This window comes from Grampus griseus (assembly GCF_964374135.1).
Source record: "Grampus griseus genome assembly, chromosome: 21".
Taxonomy (NCBI): domain Eukaryota; kingdom Metazoa; phylum Chordata; class Mammalia; order Artiodactyla; family Delphinidae; genus Grampus; species Grampus griseus.
In genome coordinates, this window is record NC_139015.1 from 19,674,745 (window position 1) to 19,700,413 (window position 25,669).

General features: G+C 33.9%; 1 protein-coding gene across 3 annotated transcripts in view; it reads left to right on the top strand.

Moving 5' to 3' along the window:
* The window catches only part of SGCZ (sarcoglycan zeta), a gene marked incomplete at both ends in the record, with an annotated part of 903,085 nt that overhangs the window by 562,332 nt on the left and 315,084 nt on the right, over window positions 1-25,669 (top strand). For all 3 annotated transcript variants that reach the window (XM_082680528.1, XM_082680530.1, XM_082680529.1), the window contains one exon: window positions 24,925-25,119. In XM_082680528.1, coding sequence (XP_082536654.1) covers window positions 24,925-25,119 — 195 coding nt within the window. The remainder of the gene's footprint in view (window positions 1-24,924; window positions 25,120-25,669) is intronic.

Consider the following 25,669-nt stretch of genomic DNA (forward strand, 5'->3'; position numbering starts at 1 on the left):
TAAACTCAAGTCTGAAGACTGCTGTCTCATCAAATAATTAACCGTGGATCCAAATTCAGCCTATTCCCTTGAAGGAGCAGGTATGACTCTGGGCAGGAAACCCAATCCAGTGTAAGATGTTCCAACATGTAATACGTTCCAATATAGGATCATTTTTTTCAGAAACAGTATGACTTATTTTTCATCATTTGTCTTCTGTAGCTTTTCTTAGGTTCATGTAAAAGTTCTCAATATTTTGGAAACATTTATCCTTTCACTGCTATAACAGTGCTTGCCAAATTAAAAATCAATTCATATAAGTGTGAGGACAAAAGAAAGCACTTTAATTGGGCAGTTTCTTGAAAAGCAAGTGTATTAATTTCCTGTTGCTACTCTAACAAATTACCACAACCTTAGTGGCTTAAACAACTCAGAGTTATTGTCTTCCCATCCTGGGAATTTGAAGTCTAAAGTTGAGATGCTGGTAATATTGTATTCCTGCTGGATGGATGAGGGGAGAATCCCTTTCCTCGTCTTTTTCAGCCTGTATATTCTGCCTGTATTTCTTGGCTAGTGGTCTTTCCCTCAGATCACTGCAATCACTTGCTTCTGTCATCATATTGCATACATCCTACTGCTAACTCTGATGCCTCTGCTTCCTTTTTATATAGAGCTTTGTGATAATCAAGAATAATATTCCCCCATCCCAAGATCCCTAATTTAACTCCCTCTGCAAAGTCTCTTTACCATTAAGGTAATATATTCATAGATTCTAGGGATTGGGACATGGACATCTTTAGGGAGAGAAGGCGTTATTCAATCTGAAACACCAGGGCAGATGTAGCTGGTACAGTTTATTTGACGAAGATAATTCAGTACTTATCTGTAGGCACTATGCCAGAGGGACAGAAACAAGCAAGCAAAAAATGTAGTAGACTTGTACATTATAAACTTCATGCTTGAATTAAATAGACTGTTGGAATACTCAGTGATAAATGGTTTCACATCACTGAGCTAGGGAGCCCAGAATGACACTTACTGCACTATATTGTCATTATTTTTCTACTAGTCTGTCTTGCTAAACTCTGAGCGCCTTTAAGAGACAACCCCATTTCCTTCAATAATTTTGCAATCTCTGAGCCCATCTCAGAGTCTGTCATGTAGTAAGCACTCAGTAAAATTTAGTTCAATACAATCGTAACATAAAATAAAATTTTTCCAGTAAAAGAGTCTTGAAATTTGGGGGTAAGAGAAATTTCATAACTATCAACCTTTCATTTGCTTGTTTGAAAGTGTTGTTTATTTTTTTTCACAGACTGTTGCTTTTAAGAATAAGGAAAGTAGTGAAATGTGCCAATTTTTAAGACTTAATAATGTGCATGAGATATATCAAGGCAGATGGCAGAAAATAGAGAATAATACTCAGAAGAGGTAAAGTTTGTATAATTAAGAAAGAAAGATGTTAATTAGTATGCCACTTGGAAGTAGAATTCTGGATATGAATCCTCACATATACAGTTTAAAGCTATGGTGGTGAGAAAGAATACTGGACAATATCAGCATAAGATGTAAACGTCAGTTCTGAAGTTGGTACTGTTATGAGCAAACAACAATCTAATCAAGAGGAATATTTCATTATTCTTCATTTTTACACATTTATTTGAGAGCATATCAGATATCCATAAATTCTAACTCCCTCAAATTTTACACTAAGAATCTAAGGCTTGGGGATAATATGCAATCTGAATTATGTCTAAGTGAATAAATGAGAAACAACTGATTTGTAGTAACCTTCCCAAATCAGACTAACGGTAAAAGCAGGACTTCCATTCCATTAACATTTTTTAAGTTTGGTGATCTTTTGTCAGGTGATATAATGGTATAGCAATATTTAAGACAGCAGCTTTTATTGCCCATTTGCAGACCATTGTTCCAATAAGTGTTTAATAGTGCTGGCATCATAGGAAGAAAATTGTATACCTCAGCTGCTGTCCTCCCTGTGGCTGTAATGAAGTCCCTGTAGTAATCTAACTGTATCGACTTAGCAATAAAGTGGAATTATAATTGACAGCATAAAGCCAAGCAAATTGCACTATCAGAACAGACATGCTGACTTAAGCCCCGTTGACATGAATGTCAAAAGTACTTTTTTTAATGGCTAAAGTTTCCTTTCTCTAAATTATTCAGCTTTCAAACATTAAAATTATGTAGGAAACTTAATGTTTTGAGTTAGAACTTTCCATTTTGTTCCTCACTGCTGTACTCCCATAGTGAAATGATTTAGAAAAATGTTGATGGATGTTATCAACATCCATTTACGCTAACATCTTAAAATCTGAAAAATATGAATTCAAGGATAAAAATAATTAGTGAAATGCTTGCATCACAGATTCTGATCCTGTTTTGTGTATCTTTGGGGGATATTGAATCTTTTCTATATTCTAAATATATATTCTATATATTTGTATTTCATATATTTTTAAGTTTATATACCTAGGTATATAAATAGCTAGGTATATTATTTAATACCTAGCTATTAAATAATACCTAGGCTGGAATATATAAAAACACTGCAAATCAGCATTATAATATGAAGTAACATATCAAGTGGTTTAATTAAAGGGGGCCTGGATTACTAAAGTTAGGAATTTCAGTAAAACATAAAGTTTAGTTTTTAAAGAGACATAGTTTGCAATCCCCAGAGAAGTTAGAGAAACAGTTGAGCATTTGAAAAACAGAACCTTAGAGCTCCAATTTGATCAGGAATTTATTTGATATTATTAAAATAATTGTACTATTTTGAATTATTTAGTCATTATTTATGATGAGAGGTAATATAAACATTGAATAGTGCATGAGATTTATCAGGTGATTCTGGCCTGTGGTTCCTTGGAATTTAACTTGGTGAAATTTGTGAAAGGTAAAATAATATTAAATAAAGCACTGTGTGTGTGTGTGTGTGTGTGTGTGTGTGTGTGTGTGTGTGTAATTATCTTTACAAAGAGAACACACAACTCAATAGGAGATTTTGGTGGTTTTGCCATCTGTTCCATTTTTATAAAATAAACTTTAAACCAAACCCTGATCCACAATTATGAAAATAACAGGAAAAAATAAAGACTAAAATAATAAATAATTTAATATAAATATGGTATATCTGATTAAAATGATAATTTCTTGATATTAATAATTCATCATAATGGGACACAGAAAAAAGGTTTTGATCAATTAAAATGTATTCTTTACATCTTTTAGGAAACCTTACTGATTTTCCAAAATAGTAATGATTTCTCCCTCTCTTTAACTCTTTTATCATTTTTTCTTAATCTCCTATTTATATTTTAAGGAAATTATTTATTCTAACCCTTTATTATTCTCATTTACTTATTCATCTTCTTTGTCCTACTAGATAAGAAGTATAGTAAGAACTAATACTAGTTCTTCTTGTATCCAAGGGATGCATAAGATAAGAAACTTATTGAATAAAATAAAAACACGCAAATGCTCGATTCTTGTTGAGTGGCAGTGCATTTTTACCAGAGAACTTTCCTCATGTATTTGGGAAGGCAATTCATCCAAAGTACACACAAGACTTAGACAGGAAGGACAACTAGCTAGACAGATCAGCTGAATAACTCCAGTGATCAGTGAGATGACCATTGTACCCATCAGATTGCTCTTATAATCTGGGTGAAAGCAATTACATGCTTCAGGAAAGAATACTGAACTAGAACATTGGTGTCAAATTCTATCAGGGCCAAATCCAGTTGGGCAAATTGTGGAAGATTTCTTCTTGGCCTCAGTTTCCATATATGTAAAATGAAGAAGTTGGATAACTTAGTTCAAAATTTATCCAGATAGATCTTTCTATTTTGATGGACTGTGCTGCATATTTTGTTCTTTTCCTCTAATCTTATTAATATTTAGTTATAGTTTATTAGAGAAACTTCTACCTATGACCTTTCAAATTAAAATCAAATAATGGTACTACGTGTAATAATAACGTTTACTAAGGTTTTGAGGTATACTTCTTCAATTTTAGAAAAAAGAAATTTGAAGTTTAAAGAGATCAAGTGATTTGTTCAAATTTCCGTGTGAAAGACGGGTCAAGCTAGTCTTGTCTAAAACTCAGTTTTGTCTGATTCCAACTATATTATATAGTTTTTGTCTTCTGACAGTATTTATTATTTAATTATATATATAACACAAATCCTATATATAAATTCACAATATTATCACCCAGTCTTCTAAAAATCTTTGTTTAAAATCAGAAGCCACTGAGAAAGATGTGATCCATGATGTAGTCTATAAAATTCACAAGGGAACAGTGGATATCATTTTGAGTTGCTTACAGACTTAGCCAATAAATCTATTTATAACACAGCACCTTTGGCAAAACTACTTGCTGGATTATTTTAATATTTGTTATTTGGGGCAGGTAAAAAAGAAGGCTTTTCTTCCTTGATTCAATTTTATTGATCTATGGCCTACACTTAGGATTCAACATCATTTAAAAATCAGTGACCTAAGACATTACCAAACTGATAGAGATGAAGTATAAGAACTGCTTCCTATTAGAGTGAGAGCATCTATTATATCGATGGCTGCAAGATCTAAGATATGCTTAGATTTTATAAGATTTTAAATCTTATACATCATTTTATAAGATTTTCACTCTTAAAAATTTAATTGAAAAATTTGAACAAGTTGAAGGCATATTTTAAGATGGATTTTGTCACAATTCTAGGTAACTAACAGGCCTACTTTTATGGTGATTGTCAAAGTGTAACTGATGAATTGCCTGTTTGATGTTTTGAAGTTCTAGATTTATAAACAGAACACAGATCACTTTGGCCTCCCTCCTTACTAATTGTTTTTGCTTTTTTAACTCCAAATGCAAGTGTAGGTAATTCCATTTTATCATATCCATTCATGTATTTCTTAATGTTTTCTGTTCTATTTTTTAATTATAAAATTTTATTTTTTAAAGGCCATGACATTTCAAAGAACATCTTGCTATACCCTCTGCTAAAGTTTCATTTGAACTCAATTATTTAGAAATCTTCTGAATCTCATAATGAAATGAGAAGTTTTTATATGACACATAAATAAAATATTCATTACAGATTGCATATATTGTCTTTAATGCTTATGCCTAACTTTAAAAATTGCTTTTTCAAACTTTAACATAAAATAAATAATAAAAATCAAAGTTTGTCTTGTTTTATTCACTTAAGAATTAGGTAAGAATAATTTGCAAATATTTGATATTCTAAATTATGTATTTTAATGAAATTGTTCTACAGGGTATAAGGACATGAACTTGTGTAATCTGTATTTTAAGCAGGTGATTACCATCCTCAAATGACGTTGTCCCATCTAAATATAAATCATTTAGAAATAATATTATACACAATATTTAAAACATAGATATTCAAAACAGAACTTGCAATGACAAACAGTATTTTTCTAATACAACTGTTGTCATCCCTGGATATGCCTTATTGATCACAATAATTAGACTTTGTGAGGTGCTTCACTGAGTAACTTTGCTTTGCTTAATGACATCTCACTTTGCATTTATGAGGACTTATTTGGATTTTGTTCTTTGAGCAACTTGAAATGAAAGCAATCCTGTGGTTAGTTTCACTATTGCATTGTTAGCCAAGGGCAATTTAAATTCTCTTCTTGGAATACTCATGGTTTGCTAGTATATATACAGAATTGACAATCACATGAAACCTTTGCTTTATTTTTAATTAATCCTCATCCATTTTGGACAGTAAGTATTTAATTAATCTTTGTGTATCAGATATAACAAGAATGTATAAGCATTTTTTTGTTAAGTATTGAACTAATCTTGTATTATTAATTTCAACTGTAGTTATATTTTCAAGTTCAGAGAATGCACCATATATATTTTTCATAAATGAATAACCTTTGTAGGGTGAGAGTAAAACTTTACAGGTTTCTGAAAGACTCTAAAAGGTTTGTTTTTGCCTTGGTTCCATGTCAACTCTCTTAAAAATTATAGATGTTGAAACCTTTGAGAGAATACCATCTGCATAATATGGAAGTCATAATTATTAAAATAGTTGAGTAGCCCTACAATAAAACATGAAAAAAATACCAAAGAGTCTAGGAATATTAACTCATTATTTTCAAAACTAAAAAGGTAGAAAAATAGACATAAAGTGTCATTCATTCAAAGTTTTTGTTAAATATTTGTGTAGCTACAATTGAGGTTTCAAGATAAATAAATAAGGTGTGGTACATATGTACAATGGAATATTACTCAGCCATAAAAAGGAATGAAATTGGGTCATTTGTAGAGATGTGGATGGACCTAGAGACTGTCATACAGAGTGAAGTAAGTCAGAAAGAGAAAAACAAATGTTGTATATTATGCATATATGTGGAATCTAGAAAAATGATATAGATGAACTTACTTACAAAGCAGAAATAGAGACACAGACGTAGAGAACAAACATATGGATACCAAGCCAGGGGAGGGGGATGGCGTGGCTTGGGAGATTGGGATTGATGTATATACACTACTATGTATAAAATAGATAACTAATGAGAACAGACTGTATAGCACAGGGAACTTTACTGAATGCTCTGTGGTGACCTAAATAGGAAGGAAATCCAAGGAAGAAAGGATATATGTATATGTGTGGCTGATTCACTTTGCTGTACAGCAGAAACTAACACAACATTGTAAAGCAACTATACTCCAATAAAAAAATAATACAAATGAAAATGCAAACACTTCTTGAGGCTTTTATATTTGAGCGGGGAAACTAAAAACTAATGTTTATTGGTAGAGATTATCTAAATTTAGGGAATTACTTAAATATTGACATTTTCAGGATACTTTCATACTTATTTCATGACCTGTAAGCATCTTTACCTTGCAACTCAAGTAGATTAGAATTTTTCTGTTTCCTGTAGCTCAAGATGGTGGAGAGTATCTGAGCTCAAGATTTATGCAAACTTTTCAGTTGCGAATTTAAGACATAATTTGCTTGTCAAGTGATTCTGAATAAACTTTCTAACCTCATTTAGTCTGTTTCTTTATGTGAAAATGGGCATAATGAAATTATCTTCTAGGTTATTATAACATATAATGAATATTGTATGTGAAATTAAACTAGCCCAGTGCTTACACAGAACATGTGTTTAATAACTGTTTTGCTATCTGCCTCTTTCCCATCCTTTTTTATATATTATGGAATTCTACTGTATTCTAGACATTGTCCTCAGTACTGTGAAAAAAAATTAAATTTATCCTGTCTTTGGCCCTAAATGACCCATAACTCTTTTGTTTTCACTTTTACTATCTTTGCTCAAAATCAATGTACATCAAAACCTAATCTTTTATAATAATCTTGTTTTCATGTATGACCACTTCTCACCTGTCTTCTGTTTCCTTTCCTTTTTTTAATGTCACAACACACTAATTACATCTATCTATTCACTAGCTCAAATTCTTCCAATGTTCTTCATTACACACATATTATTTTTATCATAAAATTAAAATTTTTGCCTAAAATATAAGCCCTCCATGATCTAACCCAAGTCCATATCATAAAAATAAATTCATACTAATTTTCAATCTACTTCCCACACAACCGTTACCTGCATGTTCCAGCTTCCATCATTTTCTCATGTGGTCTGGGCTTTTGGCCTCTTGAGAATCATGTCTTTTCTCCTGACAATCTATTCACATTCTACTTGTCTTTCAATGCCCATTTGTGACCCATCTCCTTCTCCAAGTCAAACACCTAATAATTGTTCTCACTTCTGCCTCATAAATATATGTGGTGTGTAACCCTCAATGTGTGCCCAAATCTACACCTTATATTAACATCTAAATATACAAATAGATTGTAAACTCCTTGAGAAAAAGGACAAGATCTTATAGTCTTGTATCCCTAACAGAGTCAATTTTAGGAAAAACAAATCCATTATTTAATACCCTGCCCTGTTACAGAAATAATTTAGAAAATCTTAACATAGATGTATACCTCAAAAGGGGAACATAAAAGTTTTTAAAAGAAAGAAGGAAAGAAAGAAAGAAAGAAAATGCCTATATAAATTAAGAGGTAAATCATTCATTGATTGATATAAATTATGATTTATAATTTATAAGTATTTTTGAATGTAAATTGCATAATTATTTTGGATATACGTTATTTTGGAAAGAAAGCTAGAGAATTTGGAGATGATAATTGAATATAGATGATAGGCATGATTATTGATGAATAATTGAAATTTTTCCTCTGAAAAATATTAAAGACAAATAATCACAGATTTCTCATCTTTCTGGAATTATTAAAGAGTATGGTGATTTCATGAGAGTTTAATCTTAATGATAGACTCCAAAATATATGAGTATATTATTGTACATGTATATGTGTCTATGTGCATATATATATATATATATGCACATATACACATTTCTTTTGTAATAATGTGTATGAAAAGCATTCAGACTAATTAAAGGTTTTTAAGTAGTATGCTCTAACTTTGCTTTTTGTTCACCAATTTCCCTTTGTTACCTTTATCGTAATATTCTCAACTCTTTTCAGAGTGTCCTGGCATAACTGACAGTTTGAAAAGTTGTAGGAAGTGCTTTGCTTTTTGTCTTTATGAAGAGCAGTAACTCTTGGGGAGCTATCCAGACTCCCAAGCTACATTTATACGAAACATGAGTGATTCTGTTTTGTCTCTGGAAAAACTAGTATAATTCACTCTCTCTCTCCCCCTGAATCTATTACCTCATGCTGTGAGATTTGGAAGTTTATTATGGACTTGGACTCTAATATATTCTGTCAATAATGTACACTGAGCACTGTGAAAAAAATAGTAACAAATGTATGAGACAACTCATTCCCTAACCTTGGAATTTTACCGTTTTAGGAGAAAATCTCACGGGTACATGTGTCTGTGTGGTGCAGTAGATACGAATCTCAAAAAAGGCATTTACTTTTGAAATTGTAGTGTTAATGTTTGCTTACCTTCTTCTTTGAAAGTGAGAAAGGATGGTAAATAGGAGCAAGTGTGCTGGACTGAGTCAGCCTCCTGCACCATAATCATTCATTGCACTCCTTCCCCCAGAGTATGGGAGAAGTTCCCTCCATCCATCTCTCCAAGCAGCTACTACAGATTGATCAGAATGGGCACTTACGATATAACCAATTTGCCATCCCTATGTTAAACATCTCCCACAGATTGTTTAAACCATTTTTTTGTTTGTGTGAACCATAAAGATAATTATTTACCAAGAATTTTTTTCAAAAATTTTAAACTTCTATTTTATTCTAGTCCATTTATTGATAAATGTAACTCATTTCTGAGAAATCAATTTGTACTACTTCTTAATGTTTTCTCTGTATAAATGTTTTATTTCTACTACTATTTACTTCTTTGTCAGTTTATTTATTTACTTGTTTATACTACCATTATCCTCTAAATATTTCCATTAAAGTTTTCTTCAGATAATTAGTACAAGAATGACTATAATACACTGAATAAGCTTATAATCTCTTATTTCTACATTAACTTTTAGTATTTTTGAAGGTTTCTGTCATAAGGACCCTTCCATTTAAAGTATTATTATTTTTTTAAACTTCCAAAATTGTTTTCTTGAAACTTGTCCCAATGAGTGAAAAATCATAATTGAAATTAGCCCTTAATTTTATGACCTATTTTAGTACTGATATTCTAAAGTATTTTAATTTTATTTTTGAAAATTGTGGCCCTGGACATTCTTTTTCTAATACTTACCCACATTACAGTTTGTCTGTTCTTGCCTTTCCCTTCCACAGCTTACTGTGTGTTCTGTATTTGTGATTTTTTTTTTTTTAATCAACTCTATCCTTCTCCAGGACCCTTTCTCCACACTGTCTTTCTGTTGGGTAGCAGTAGAACACACTATGCATGAGTAAATCTTCAACCCAACAGACCCACAGTACTTCAAAACCACTCGTGGTTAACTGCACCTTAAATCACTTCAGTAGACAACCAGAGTACTCAATGGAACAAAAATATTCATCTTAAACCATATCACTCTCTGGCATATATAACATCTGCTTAGACTCAAGGGAACTTACACAGATTTTTTTAGTCTGTTTGTCTATCTAGATGCAGAATTGTATTTAAACTAAATACACAAAAGAAAACCAACAGAAAAAATGATTATGCGTATACACACAAAATCCACATTTTTTTACATTTCCATATACCACTCCCTAGCCACTCCATAAGTCTCCGCTGATTTCCTTTGCCCAGAAGGCTCATTAATTAAGCAGCCTCAAAACAGCAAATTGGGACAGCTTAACACAACTGATTATATGGGATATAAAGGTTGCAAACAAGTGATTGTTAGAAATCCAATATTCTCAGAAAATTGTGTATTCTCATAGTGCCATACTTGATACAATTTCCCAAAGGTTTAACTAATCTTGATAATGTAAAGAAGCAGTGGATTAATTCAGCATATACCCAGTGCAAGATCTTGATACTACATTATTTGATTTTAAAAAATAAGTGTGCAAGGCACAGTGCCTGATTAGAAAGAGTGTTAAGGGCAGAGGGACTGCATTGTTGGCTCAGCATGGGGCAAGGAGGGGAGAATGAGAACATGCACTTCTGATTAGGGTCTCTGTTTATACATTTGTTCATTTACACGCAGGTCAATTTTAGTTTTTATTTTCTAAATACTTAAACATACTTAATACATTCACTCCTTCGTGTTTTCATGGGCGGCTCATTTGGTAAAACCACTCCACACTTGAGATACTTCGGTAACATTGGTTGTTGACATTTTAGCTAATAGTGTATAAATAAAAAATGACGAGCTGGCCTAAGTTCTAAATACTTCCCTTGCTCTTCCTGTTTCTGGGGAGCAAACAAATTAATTATTTAAACATTTTCTGTGAGCTTGCTATGTGTAAATGATGATATTGCTAGAGGTAGGGATAAAGGCAAAAAATTATGTCACTGTGGATATTACAAATCTAGATAACTTTTCCAAAATTTAGAGCACATGCCCTTTTTAGATCCTAAAATAAACAGTAGAGTAAGAAAAAATGATCCATAAAAACCCCACAGATTTTCAACAATAAAATTAATTAAACAGTGATAAATTCACAAATGAGATATTATTTAGTAAGAATTAAGTTTTGTATATTCTATTTGTACACAGAGATAAAGTCTTAATGAATATGCTAGACCCTTACAGAACAGGGTTTTTCTTTTATGGGCTAATGAATCCAAATTTTATTCCCTTTTCTTCATCAATCTTTTTGAAGATATTTAATAAAATTAGAAGTCACCTCCTCATTCATTGCTGAATTTACTAAAATGGCCCTCACTGTGTCTACTAGAATTTATCAAACATTTAAACACTTATACATATTAATGTTAACTCTAATTAAATTATATTTACTTTTTCTAAATCTCCCAAACTATTTTTGAGAGTAGTGATAATATATAACCTCGGTTGCAGTGAAATTCTAGAAGAATGCTTCTGATTGGTTATTCAGTCACATGGGCAGAGAAAATGTGACACTACCTGTAGCGAGTGCCCAAGCCTGCGAGGTAGCTGGAAGGAGGGGAGGCAGAGGAGAGCCCATCCCCTGGATCTGGCTGTCCTGCTAAAAACTGGTAGACATGGGAATGCCCCCCTTCCTGGGGTGGGCTGTGGAGGCTTAGGTATGGACTGGAAAAAGTGTGCACACAGGTGGTGGCTAGGGGGAGCTTGACACCTGTGTGAGTCACCTAGTTACAATAAATGGTTCTATTTGTCATCAGACCTTTGCCATCTCTCTATCACCAAATCTGCATGTATATTTCCAAAATGTATATTGTTCCCCCAAATTCCACACAAATTTAATAAAATAGGTTTCAGAGTTCAAGGTGGAGTATACGAAAGGAAAGGTATACAAGGACTGTGAAAGTCTGTCATAATTTCCCGGATCCCTTGTGTACTGTAGAGTGTACGTTATTGCAGTTCATATCAACTTATTATGCTGCAAATAGAAACAGAAAAGTAAAAATTACTCACTAATAGAAACAGAAAGGAGAAAAGTGGTTGCCAGGGGCTGAAGGTAGGGGAAATACAGAGAGGCTGGTAAAAGTGTTAGAAACTTTCAGCTATAAGATGAATAAGGTCTGAGGAGCTCACATAAAACAGTGGCTATTAGTTGATAACATTGTATTGTATTGTATAGTTGAAATTTGCTAAGAGAATAGATCTTAAATATTATCACACAAAAAAGATAGGTATGTGAAGTGATGGATATGTTAATTAACTAGATGGGAGGAAATCCTTTCACAGTGTACACATATATCAAATCACTAGGATGAGCACTCTAAATATCTTACAATTTTACATCAATTATAAATCAATAAAGCTGAAATTTTAAAAATCACACTCTTTCACTCTTTTCCACATTTTTTCAGTGACTATTCATTATTTTAATGAGTCAGGCATGGTTTGTCCCTGGAAATAAATAAGTGAACAGAATATGTTCAATTAGTAAAACATGGCCTATTGGCTAGAAAGGACACATAAAATTTTACCCAATTCATGAAATTCAGATAAAAACATGTATATATTTCATTACTGTGAGCAGATTAGAATGTTGAATATCATTCCAATATATCGTTGAGAATGTTTTATTTCTTTTATTTCTTTCTTGTTTGAAAGTACATAAAATAGTTGTAAAGTTAATTTGATAATATCAAAGATAAGATCAGGTAGAAATTGAAATATCTAAGATATTTCTATATGATAGCAGAAAAATAATGGTAAGTTGTAAGCACAGAATCTCACAGTGGAGAAGCACAGATTACATTCATTTGCCTATTTGTTTATGCATACTAGAGATGGTTTGGTGTATACGTAAATGCATTTTAAATGCTTTACATGGAGTAGGTGTTCAGTAAATATTTGTTGGGACAGTAGTGTGACATAATTTAAAAAGCCAAAACATCAACAATAACTCCCATATCAATCTCTACACCCGAATCCAAAAATCAATTTCTACTAAAATGAGACTTGCAATAATCAACTTCTGTAGAGTGGTGTTGATGAATACATGAGATAACCTAGGTCAAGGGCTAGCTGAGTACTCAGGCCATAGGCAGCGTGGGGTCCGGTTGTGGTGGTTAGGATTAAATGAGTAACACTTGTTGGACATTACTATCTAGCACATGACAATCTCAATGAGATCATTTTCCTGTTACTATTATTATTGTTAGTTCTCTTTCTTTCCCTCAAATGAAGAATCATTCAGTGTTAAAATGTGGTTCTTTTTTCACTGAAAAGGATTCTTTTTCATTTCTTAATAGAAAGTAATTTGGGTAGGTATTATTTAAAGTAAACTAACTCATTTTGCTTTATTTTCAGATTACATGGAAACATGTAGCTTTCTAGTTTAAGAATATGACCAAACACAAGCTGGGCATAAACACATGTGATAGGGAGCACCGAAGTACTGTTAAAGTGCAAAATTCTGCACATGGCACTGGACCATGCATTATTGCAATTTCACCTTAATACTGTATCGTGAAAATAATGTAGTGAATGAGTACTTTGTAATTCATCATTAAATCCATACAATGATTCAAATGAATTAAAATATGTGGATTTTAGCTCTTTTAAATTAGATTTTTTAAAGTGTTTTAAACCAGTGATTTTTATTATTGTTTCTTTTTCTATTCATTCCAACCTACCTTTTCTAAAGTATACTATGTACTATAAGTAAATAATATAAATGTATTATAAATGTATTTATATATACATATAAATTATACACACACACACACATATACACACACACATACACACACACACACACACAAATATCTCAAGGTTCACCTTGGCTACTGATATTTTCAGTTATTCTTAGAACTAGCAATTGACATGCTTTTAAACATTTCTTTTATATTCTTCTAGTCGAACTTTCTATCTGTGCAGTTTCTTGACTGTAAGATGGGTACTTTTAAACTAGCTAAATGCAATTTACGAAGGTCACCAATTTATAATATGGCCATGGCCTTTTCAGATCATCAGGTGGAAGCCTAAATTAAGTATTGTGGCCTGGAATACAGCTCTCCAGATCTTTGGAGAGAATACAATTATTAAAAAGATATAATTTTGTATAATGCAATAAGAGAACAAGTGGGAGAATATGGAGCCTGGCCTCTGTGTAAGCTCTTCAGAAAGCTTTGTTTACCACACAGAGAAAGCGCAGGGCGGGTCATACGAGAGCACAACAACCAGCTGTGTGCAGCCAGTTGGTTTCCTGCCCCATGGACCAGTGTTCATAGTGTGAGGGAGTAAAAAATAATTTTCTGTCTACACTTCTGAGTTCTTGGCTGAGGCCCTAGTAATAAAGGACAGATTAACAAGAGAGAACCAAACAGATTATTAACATGTATCCCTCGTGTATACCTGAGAGATAGCGGAGAAAAATAAGTAACCCAAAGAAGTGGCTTAGAATTTAGGCTTAAATGCCATCGTAATAGGGAAAGGGGAGGGGAAAGTAGGCCTCTTAGGGGAGAGTAAAGATTTTTACTGAAGATGAATGGGTCCTTAGAAGAATAGATGGGAGGTGAAGATGGGGCCTTAGAAGAATAGATGGGAGGTGTGATAGTTTGGACAAAGTGTGTCTGGGTGTGATGTCACCTTCTAGTCTCCTCTCCCATGACAAGACTTAATCTTCCCTGGTTGATGAAACTCCTGGGTGGGTGGGTGGGGAACCTGTGACAACTGAATTTTTGTTTGTCATCTTCACTGCTGCGTCTGTAGCTTCTAGAAAGATGCCTTGTGAGTAGAAAGTGCTAAACTGACTTTTATTTAATATACGAATAAACATGATGGTATTTACGCTTTGGGAATATGTGTTGAGACTAAGCAATAGAGGCAAGAAATAAGTCAGAAGGGAGAAAACTTTAATCTTGCTATGATAAATTCTAAAACAGAATGCTGACAATAAGGACTGATACAAACAGATATATGTGGAAAATATGAAAAATAAATAAAGATGGAGCTATATGCTCCCCACCTCCCAAAAAAGAGACATAGGATCTTAGCATCAATAAAATTCTTTGTTTTTTAAGTACAGTGACTTAAAATATTGTGCTATTATCCATAGAATCAGAGACACGGGGACGAATAAATAGCTCAATTGTACATACTTAAATGGATTCAGAAGCTTCCGAATTTAGAGTGCTGGAGATTCAGAACTGGGGCTTATATTTGAAGTTCAAATTAGAGATATGTTTTTAAGTATCATTGTCTCAAGAGTATGCCCCTAGCATCCCTGAGGTATCATCTGATCCATTAAGGACATGAAAAAGCTACAGCTTTCCAATTCACAAATGGAGAAAATATGTCCACAATTGTATATTATTTTGAATCTCATATAATTCCATTCACTCTCACCATGTTCCCTAAATATGTTTCCAATTGCCTGAAGTCTATGCTTTCTAAATATATTCATCCATCCATAGAGTCAACAAATATTTATTGAGTTATTTAATGAAGGCCATGGATGTAATAGTAATATACTAAATGGCATCTTTATGATTCCTAAAGTGTCCCCTTTTCTGAGTTAATATAAAAATCAATTTGATTTCAGCTGAATCAACAATAAAGGTACCAGTAGAATGCCTAGCATGGAGCAGGTATTCAGTAAAAGTGGGTATTAATCTCAATTTATCATTGATAGCATATCTAGCTCTGTGTTTGGTGCTAGGGTGACTATAAAAGAATTCTAAGCAAAGGCATTTATTGTGAGTGTAAAGCAGGAAAAATAATTTCCCCTCTACCCTTTTGCATTCTTGGCTGAGAATCTTATAATAAAACACAGATTAACAAGAGAAAAAACAAACAGAATTTTATTAAAATGTATCCCTCCTGCATGCCCGAGAGATGCCCAGGGAAATAATTCAAAGAAGTGGCTTAGAATTCAGGCTTAAATACCACCTTAATAGGGAAAGAAGAAGGAAATGTAGGTCTCTTAGGGGAGAGTAAATGAGGTTTAGGAAATATGAATGGTCCTTAGAAGAATAGATGGGAGGTGTGAATAGTTTGTGACAAAGTGGGTCTGGGTGTAATGTCATTTCTAGTCTCCTGTCCGGTGACACGAGTCAATTTGCCCTGGTTGATGCAACTCCTGGGGAGGGGATTTATGACAATTGAGTTCCTTTTGCTAAATCCATCTATAGGCAGGGAAGGGGAGTTCAGAGCAATCCTCTCCCTGTATTTGCTGTTTTTCAAGTGCCAGTAGCTCAAAAGAATCAATGTGCCGAAGTGGCATACGTGGGGGTGGCTTATTGTGCTACCCTTCCCCAGCTAAGGCAAGAAACAACAATAAAACAACTGCAAGGAAAGGAATACAACACATACATCGTCATCAGATCTCCTCAGCTGAGAGGAATAACCAGTTAATCTTATTTAGTTTTCTAATACCAGCACTGAAAAGAGCCTGATTGGTGGTGTATAAACTAAAATCAGAGTGCCATCAGTCCATTTCTCTTTCCAATTTTCACCCCTGGTGGACAGACAGGTTTTACTCACAATCTAGGTGTGCCTGACCAAGGTTAGTATGAGTAATGATGGATGAAGCATTCACCTCTTCTCCTAGCCCATGCTCTCCTGAGTGGCTCCTACTGAGATTCCACAGAGGGAGAGTCGGAGGATCAGGGCCAACCCTCACGCGGCATCTCCCCAGCACTGATGGAGATATCTGTCCACACAGGTCCCACTTCATGATGACTATTCAGGCTTCTTTCTACACCCTTCCTTCGTGGCATCAGATGCTGAACTGGTCTGCATTTCCTCTCTGCCACTAACTTGTTATATCAAAAATGGGCCCTATCTTTTTCCCCCACTTTAAAGCAAAAATTCAAGAGATTTGAAATCTAATTATTGGCCCAGTGGCTTTGTCTTCATCCAGGTGGTGAACATTTAGTTATGCTGGGGATAAAAACTTTGTTTTGATGAGATCATGTGGATCTTTACAAAGTCATCTTTAATTCATTTAAAGCAGTACATTCTAAATTAAAATATATTCTCCATGAATCTCCTCTTTTCCTCATCTCCAAAACTGAGCTTAACCTCAAGCACAACACGTTTCTTAAGAGCTCATTACACATCAGAGAATTTTACCAAAAAACAGAACAAAACAAAACAAAGAAACGCCAAATTTGACTATGCTATAAATAATTTAAATTAATGTAGTAAAATGTAACTAAGTTTGTGAAAGTGGGAAAAAAGTGACTTTCAATAGAATAAGTATTTTGAAATTTGTTTGCAAGATTTTTCACAACCAGTGGTGCTGTCCAATTAATCATCAAGGCTGTGGAAGCCATACTTTATCTTTCTTGTTCTCTTGAAGTTTTTCTGCTTGCTGTTAGAAAAAAAGCCAATAAGCCTTACTCTTTCTCCTATTCTCTTTCTTACTATTGCCCTTTAAACATGTTTTCCTGTTGATCCTTATTGCTTTAAATATTATGGGCTTTCTCGTTGCCCAGTTAAGCTCTCCAGCCATGTTTCTGGCAAATTTGTGTTTCCTTAAAGATTTTTCCCTTTCCTCCTGCTGTGCATGTGTAGCAGTGCTTTCCTATGGGCTTCTTATGCATGCAATCTTAGTGTGAACGATGCTCACAACCACCTATGTTATTTATTGTTTTTTAAAATTAATTAATTAATTAATTTATCCTTGGCTGCGTTGGGTCTTTGTTGCTGCGCCAGGGCTTTCTCTAGTTGCGGTGAGCGGGGGCTACTCTTCGTTGCGGCGCATGGCCTTCTCATTGTGGTGGCTTCTCTTGTAGAGCACGGGCTCTAGGCAGATGGGCTTCAGTAGTTGTGGCTCGCGGGCTCTAGAGCACAGGCTCAGAGGTTGCGGCACAGGCTTAGTTGGTCCACGGCATGTGGGATATTCCCGGAACAGGGATCGAACCCGTGTCCCCTGCATTGGCAGGTTTATTCTTAACCACCACGCCACCAGGGAAATCCCATACCTGTGTTGTTTCATCTCTCGGTGATGATACAACTCTGAGTGGGCAAAAGACTTCCCAGCCTCCTTCAAAATCACTTTAATGGCTAAGATTTTCTCTTAATAGCACATGAGGGGGTCTGAGAATTGAGTGACTTTATTGTTAGGAACCTAAATCTAAGTCTGTGACTGAATAAATGCCAAAAACTGTGATGGAGTTTTCATCCAATTAAATACTGGAAAAGTATTTTCTATGTAAAAGTGCTTCATTTTAGAGTACATGAAATATGCAAAAATAAGCTCAGAATGATGACTGGGTCATTCTCTGTAAACGTCCACATTTTTCTAAAATTTTTATTCGTTTGGGAATGTGTTGCGCTTTTAATGTCTATTCAGGTTTCTTTTTTACTGTCAGCCTTGGCTGGAGTCCTCTTCTATTTCATCTCAAGAGGTAGCTCCATTTGACTGAGATATCTTTCATCATTCTTGAAATTCAGTTGCTAGGCTGCTACTTTTCCAGGCTATAAAATCTGACTACAGCATTTTCCATAAACCAACTGGAAAAAAAATTCATTCCAAATGGACATTTTTCTTAAATAGAAATTTTTAACTGCCGTCTTCTTGGAATGTGCCTTTGAGAATTAAGTATCACAGGTAAGGAGAAGTTTCAATTGCCATGGTAAGTGGACTTTATTGTTTTCAGTCTCTCTCAACATTAGTAGCTGTTTAGAGACTCATTTTCTGGGAACAGAAAACAAAGTGCCTTTCTGCTGTGTAAAGTTAATGCCGTATAATTTGGACACTTCAAGCATCTAGTGTTTTAAATGATATTTCCAGCATGTCTTTTAAAATGAATTCTAATATAAATACTTATACGGCACTGAAGGAGGGGACCACTAGCTAAAAGGTGGAAGATCAGTTTCTTAAATGAGGATTTTTACTGTTTAAAAGGAAAGGGGAACTTTAGCATTCTACTTTTCTCCTCCCACGTTGCTCTTATATAAGTCAGTGTAACGTTCATTTGAGAGCAGAGGGCATTGGGGGAGAGGAAGGCTAAGTGGCTTGCCCTAGGATGTACAGAATAGAATGGCCAGACTGGGATTACAGCTTGGCACGTAAATCTGAGACTGCACTTGCTGTGCCCATTCCTTGTCTGAACAAATAACAGACAATTGTAGTGTTAAATCTAACATGATCAACACTTAATGAGCAGTGACACCAACATGATTTACCACTTCTCCTGGAATCTAAGATATTCCCAGTGAGAGGGTTAAGGGGTTTTGGAACTGAGATTCAATTTTTATGGTCACAACGCTGTTGCATATTGCTACTTGAATGTGCCAAGTGTTAGCTCTGTAATCAGAAATTAAAAACAATTTCCCAAATTATCTAGCTTACTTTCCAGGAGACACATGCTTCTCTTTTATATTCATATTTCCCATAACAGGGAACACAGGGAACAGGTCTGAGCAAAACTGAGATTCTTAATTTATATTTTAATTTTAAGGAATGAAATAGTGAGTTAAACAAATAATCTGCTATTTCCTTCCAGTCTGTGTGCTTACATCTCTGTGTTATAGCCAGTACTGATGTGAGTAGTATTATAATAGTGTTAAATGTGGTATTTTAAAAACAATTACATCAATTATATGATTTGAAATATAAAATTGGGTTCTCTTTACACCTTTGTCATCAGATTGACAATGTAGTGGTAAAATCCGGACTGGAGAGAACAGGTTCTCAATACCTGGGCTTGAACTAACTTTCTAATGTCCTCATGCTTTTGGGCAAAGTCCGAGAGTCCTTTTTCTATTCTTAGTAAAACTCAGATTCAAAAAAAGTGATGACTTACAATTCACTTCCGTACTTCTCAGTTCTCACTGCCATATTTAAGTTGTTCAGACCCCCCCCCCCCGCCATTAGGATCATAAGGATACAAACGTGAGCGGGTCACTTGATCATCCTTTCAGACAATATTTCTTCCTTACAAAACATAAAACAGAGTATTCCATTAATAGCTTTTATTTTTACCCTTAATTTAGCCATGGCAATGTAAAACAATTATCTCAGATGTTGTAATCTCTTTTAACCTCTTCTTTTCTTCTAGTCTCATGAATATTAAGACATGTCGAATTTGCTTTAGCCTTTCTTGTCTAGAGAGATGCCATGTCTAATTATATTCACAAACGCCCTCCTTTCTCTACTCCCAATTTTAGAAAATAAATAATAAAACCTTACTTAAAGAGAGGAAAGACTGTGGGGATGGAAAGGAGAAGATGGTACTTATACCCATGAGCATTCTAGGTCTTATACAGTGAACTCCAAATGGAGCAAGTTTGTAGTCATGGAGCCTCTGTTTAAGTGGGCTGTGGAGCAGGTGAGTCTCAGTGCCACACGTCCCAGAGCCAGGCACCTGCAAACTCTAACCACGGTGCAACTACCTTCAGTTTTGCATATGCTGATGTGAGTCAGAATACTAGTGCATGACTAAGACCAAGAACTCTTCTCATTGGATTATGATCATTATAACCTGTCTACTTTATTCCCACCTTGTAAAGCCCAGCTGCCTGGCTGATCTTCTGTCATTGTCACTAGTTCCTTGGCCACCACACCTCTGAGAATGCAGAACTTGTCTCTGTATCCCAGATTTCACCTCGACTATTGGTCCCATATTAAGTAACCTCATTGCTTTTCCATTTTCTCTCTCATATCCTTCACATAAACTCACACTGGTCCCTGATTTAATACTCCAACATCTGACTTCATATTCTCATCTGAAATCCCATTCCTTTGCTCTTCTCTACCCCTCAAAAACTGTCTATACTCTCTCCACTTCCTCATATTTCATTTTCTATTTAGCCCACTCTAATTCGGCCTTCAGATAAATCTTCAAAGATCTCCTTTAACTTTCTTTATAGAAGATTTCCATCCTTTTAATTTCATCTTAGGGGTCACTTCCTTGGTGAGGCATTCTCTTTCTACCACTTTCAAAGTAGTTTCCCACGCCCCCATTATATCACCATGCCTATTATCTTCATAGCGTCTATCACTATTTAATATTTTATTGCTTATATCATGAATCCATTATATTGTATTTATCATCTTCAGAACATATCACTATTTGATATGTTATTTTCTATATACACATAATTTTTTTACATTATTGGTTTATTGTGTTTTCCATAACTATGTGAAATTCATGAGTGCAGCAAACTTGAACTCTACCTGCACATAGTTGTCACTAAAAACATATTTTGTCGAATGAAAACTAGAGTCTCAAATACTGTGCCTTGCTCTGAGTATTTATACAAAATACCGAAATAATGATGCCAGGTAGATTGGAATATTTATAACGTTACCTTGGCTTTAGTATTTTGTACTGTTGTCCCCTTCTGTGAGGCAGGGGAGTAGTAGGCAATGGACTCTGATGCTTTAGTTAATTTTTCGCCCATTCCATCCAGCTCAGTAGACTTTACCAGAATTCTCCAGAGCTAGATTATTAGTGGTGAATCATGTTTAGGTCATTAGTGATTAATGAATGATTAATTCATTCTCTTCTAGTATTTACACACTAAGTTATTAAATTTACTGAATAAAATAACCCTTTCTGAAAACCAGATTTTCCATACCTTTGGAGAAAAATGTTGAAAAGTTCACAAGGTCTAGAAAGTGCAAAGTCCAGAATTAAATCAGCCCTTCCCTGAATGACAAGAGGGTACAAATAAATGTATTTATCTTAACGTGAATGCTGATAAACATCTGGATCCAAGAAGGCTGAAGACTTCCTCAACCTTAGCTAAGAAAGACTGTGTTTTAGAAGTTACTTGACTCTAACGAATGCTTTTAAACATAAAATATAGTATGAAATAGAACTGCAAAACTAAGATGAAGGAAGTCCTTATTATTTTAAGTAATAACCAGTAATAGGGGTAGTCACAACCTTGCAAACCAAAAGAATTGCAAAGCAATAATTTTGAGAATGTTGAATTTATATTTCAGAAGGAAGTAGAGAGGACTAACCAGAGAGACAGCACAGTGATATATATTCTCTCAGGAAATCTTGGCCATTTCTCTTTCAGGAAGTTTACTTAGCTCTTCTGAGAAAATAAGTATATCTGCAAGTGTACATTTGTTACATTCCTTTAGAATGACAATAAACACTTAAACAATTTTCTATTTTGTTTATGGAATTCTCATAATGCCAAGGGAACCGAGATATTTCAGAATATGTTTAATACTTGAAAATGGGTCAGCATTTAACATTTCAGGCGAAGGTTGTAAAAGTTTCAAATATAGGGTAGTTTGCTTAATCTCTTAAGCATTGTATGTTGTTCTCTACAGAGCACTGTAACCACTGTGAACGCATTTGTGATCTTGAAAAACACTCAGGTCTGTGAGACTTAAGAAAGAAGGAAATTTTTAAAGAAAACTCTATAGTCTTGTTGTCTTTTTGCAGCTTGGATATTCTGAAGTATTTTGTGATGAACAACATATATAAAGTAAAAATGTTAAACTCATCTTTATTTAAGAAAATATCATTGAATTCCTTGAGGTAGTAAAATAGTTTTAATTAAATAACAGATTTTTTGTTTTCTTGACAACTTTTTCTCTTGGCTTTTTGTTATGCTATTTGCTTTTTCAAATTGTTAGAGGCATTTGATATATTTACTGAATTTCTGATGCTTTACCAAAAAAAATCAATTCTATTGTTGAAAGCCCATTTTCTTTGTAATGTGTGTTTGTTTTGTTTCAGATACTTATTCAGTTCTCATTTCTTTTCTAAGGCATGTTAATCTCACCTTCATGTCTAAACAGAATTTGTAGAAATAGAATATTCTAAAAAGGAAGTTTGCTTTAATATGAGATTAAAGACAATGCATGGTGTGAATAGTCACAGCATTTTGCTTGTGACTTCAGAGACCAGCTATACCAAGCAAGGTCTCTTCCTTGTCAGCTGGACATAATCAGGTTTCTGGGCTCTTTTGCTCCACTCTCACGTCCATCCTCTTCCTCTTTTGAAGAACATGGCTCTTCCTTTTTCTTCCCTTTAATTGTGGTGGTTCTTAGAGGTCCCTTTATCGTCTTCCTATAATGTATTTTCTACTTCGTAATAATAGCCATTGTCAGATATAAAATCTCCACCAGAATCTTCAGGCAAATTCCTGTGGTGTTCTGTCACCTGTTGTATAACTTTACGTTTTGTAGCAGTTAGTAAGTTACACATCTCCACTCCAAATTGGAATTAAGGTCTAAAGCTTTTGGGCTACTTTCAAGAAAATATTAAATATTAATTTAAATAATAACAATGACAATAAAGAAAAAGGTAATGTTTTATATTATGAAAGAATTTGTTCTTAATCATCTAATAGTATTAGCTCTTCTAATATATTTTAAATTATAATTTAACATATGAAACTATTTTTATTTTCTTACATATAATATATGTCACTCATAAAAAATTGGAACGATAGTATTTAACAGTGCATTAATACAATTTGAAGTTATAGCTCTAAAATAAAAAGAAAAATGGGAGAAAGCCAAATAACTTGGGTATTTTTCATTTCTCAGTATATAGTTCAACATTTTATTTAGTGTAGGATTAAGTCAGTTAACACCATAAATTAATAATCTTACATTATATATTTTGTACTACTTAATAAGTAATTTAAATTCTTTGTTATGTTGTTTTTATCATTGCATAATTTATTCAGCATTATTTCTGTTGGTGTATTAATTATTAATTGCATGCACAAGAAATCTGAGAAAAACCTAAAAAGAAAAAAAGAACAATTATTGTTCTATAGAAAATCATATTTTATAAAATTTAAAGTTTCCATCCTTCAGGTAATGAATATATTATTATGAAAATTGTATACCCAGTACATATGCCTTGACATTTCTTATCCATATTTTTAGGTTTTATCAGATAGTAAATAATGCATTTGCTCTTTGAAAGAACTAATTTAGAACCTAAATTTATATACTACCATAGAATACCATCTCCTCTTTTCCAAAACTGACTTCTGCTGATATCATTGTATTATGTTACAGGATAGTAAATATGCTGTTTGTTCTTTCAGAGATCAATTTTATACTGATAACTCATTGAAATACAACTAAAATAAATAACATTCTAAATAAAAGTTTTGATTAAATAGTTATATCTATATAATTCTAAATAAAAGTGATTTTCTTTCCATAGGTTTTTGCAAACACACTGACATTTTATTAAAACATATACACTGAGCTCCTTATATCCTGCTCTTTGTTTTGTTTTGTTTTGTTTTTGCGGTACGCGGGTCTCTCACTGCTGTGGCCTCTCCCGTTGCGGAGCACAGGCTCCGGACGCGAAGGCTCAGCGGCCATGGCTCACGGGCCCAGCCGCTCCGCGGCATGTGGGATTTTCCCGGACCGGGGCGCAAACCCGTGTCCCCTGCATCGGAAGGCGGACTCTCAACCACTGTGCCACCAGGGAAGCCCTATCCTGAATTTTTAAAGCCACAAAAATATCTTGTGGTACAGTTGGCCTCTGTCTACTCCGAAAAACAGATAAAGTCCATTCCAAGAGTAGCATGGCTGTGCATACAGTTACTGGGCTTTAGACAAATGGAAGTATTGCTGAGAATCTTCACAGACTCCTGAGAGCAAAGGTCAATGTTAGGATTGGACAAACCCCGCTGAAAATGATACACATCTTAGAGATGTAACAGGTAGTTAAATAGCTTTGAAAAGCAAAACCAGTGATAAGCATTTGAGGGGGTTTATAACATTTCAATTAATTTTAATTAAATAAATTAATTTTAATTACTCATCAATAATTGTGTGAGCACTCACCATTATTCTTAGATATCTTGTGCCTTTTGATTTTAAAAAATCTTTGGTTTTATTTTTGAATACTTCTTTTCTTTCTTTTTTTTTTTTTTTTTAGATGACACGAGAACAGTACATACTAGCAACACAACAAAATAACCTGCCAAGGGCTGAGAATGCACAACTTTACCCAGTGGGAATTTATGGATGGCGAAAGAGGTGCTTATACTTCTTTGTCCTTCTGCTGTTGGTTACCATGATAGTTAACTTAGCCATGACAATTTGGATATTGAAAGTGATGAACTTCACCGTGGTAAGTACCACCATGATTTTATATCTGTTGCCTTTGGTTCAAAGAAGATATAGGTTTATTATTTTTTTAATTGACAGTTATTCATCTTAATCTTTACATGTTTGCCTTGAAATTTCAAAGACTGTCATATATTATTTTATGACTGCATTCAATAGGTAATCATGATACATATATTTTACTACCTGCCATTTGAGTGTGGGGAATTTAGATCATGAGACAGCACAGCACATTGATTTATTAGGAAGCTAGAAAACTTTTAATCAATAAGCATAAAGCATTGTTTGCTAAACCTGGGAATCTAAAAAATGAGTCTGCTTTTAGAAATGATATTTCATGTTAAAATTAATATAGGAAATCACAAGGTTCCTTTGAAATACTTTATACAGAATATTTACCTCTCTACATTTGCTTTCTATGTAATATACTGCATGATCAAATCTAAACCCTGGAATTTTACTGGGCTGCATGGAACAATGTCTATAATTGTCATCACATGGTGATCTCATTCTATCAGAGAGCATGGCCATGGTAAATAAAAGATAAACCAGGA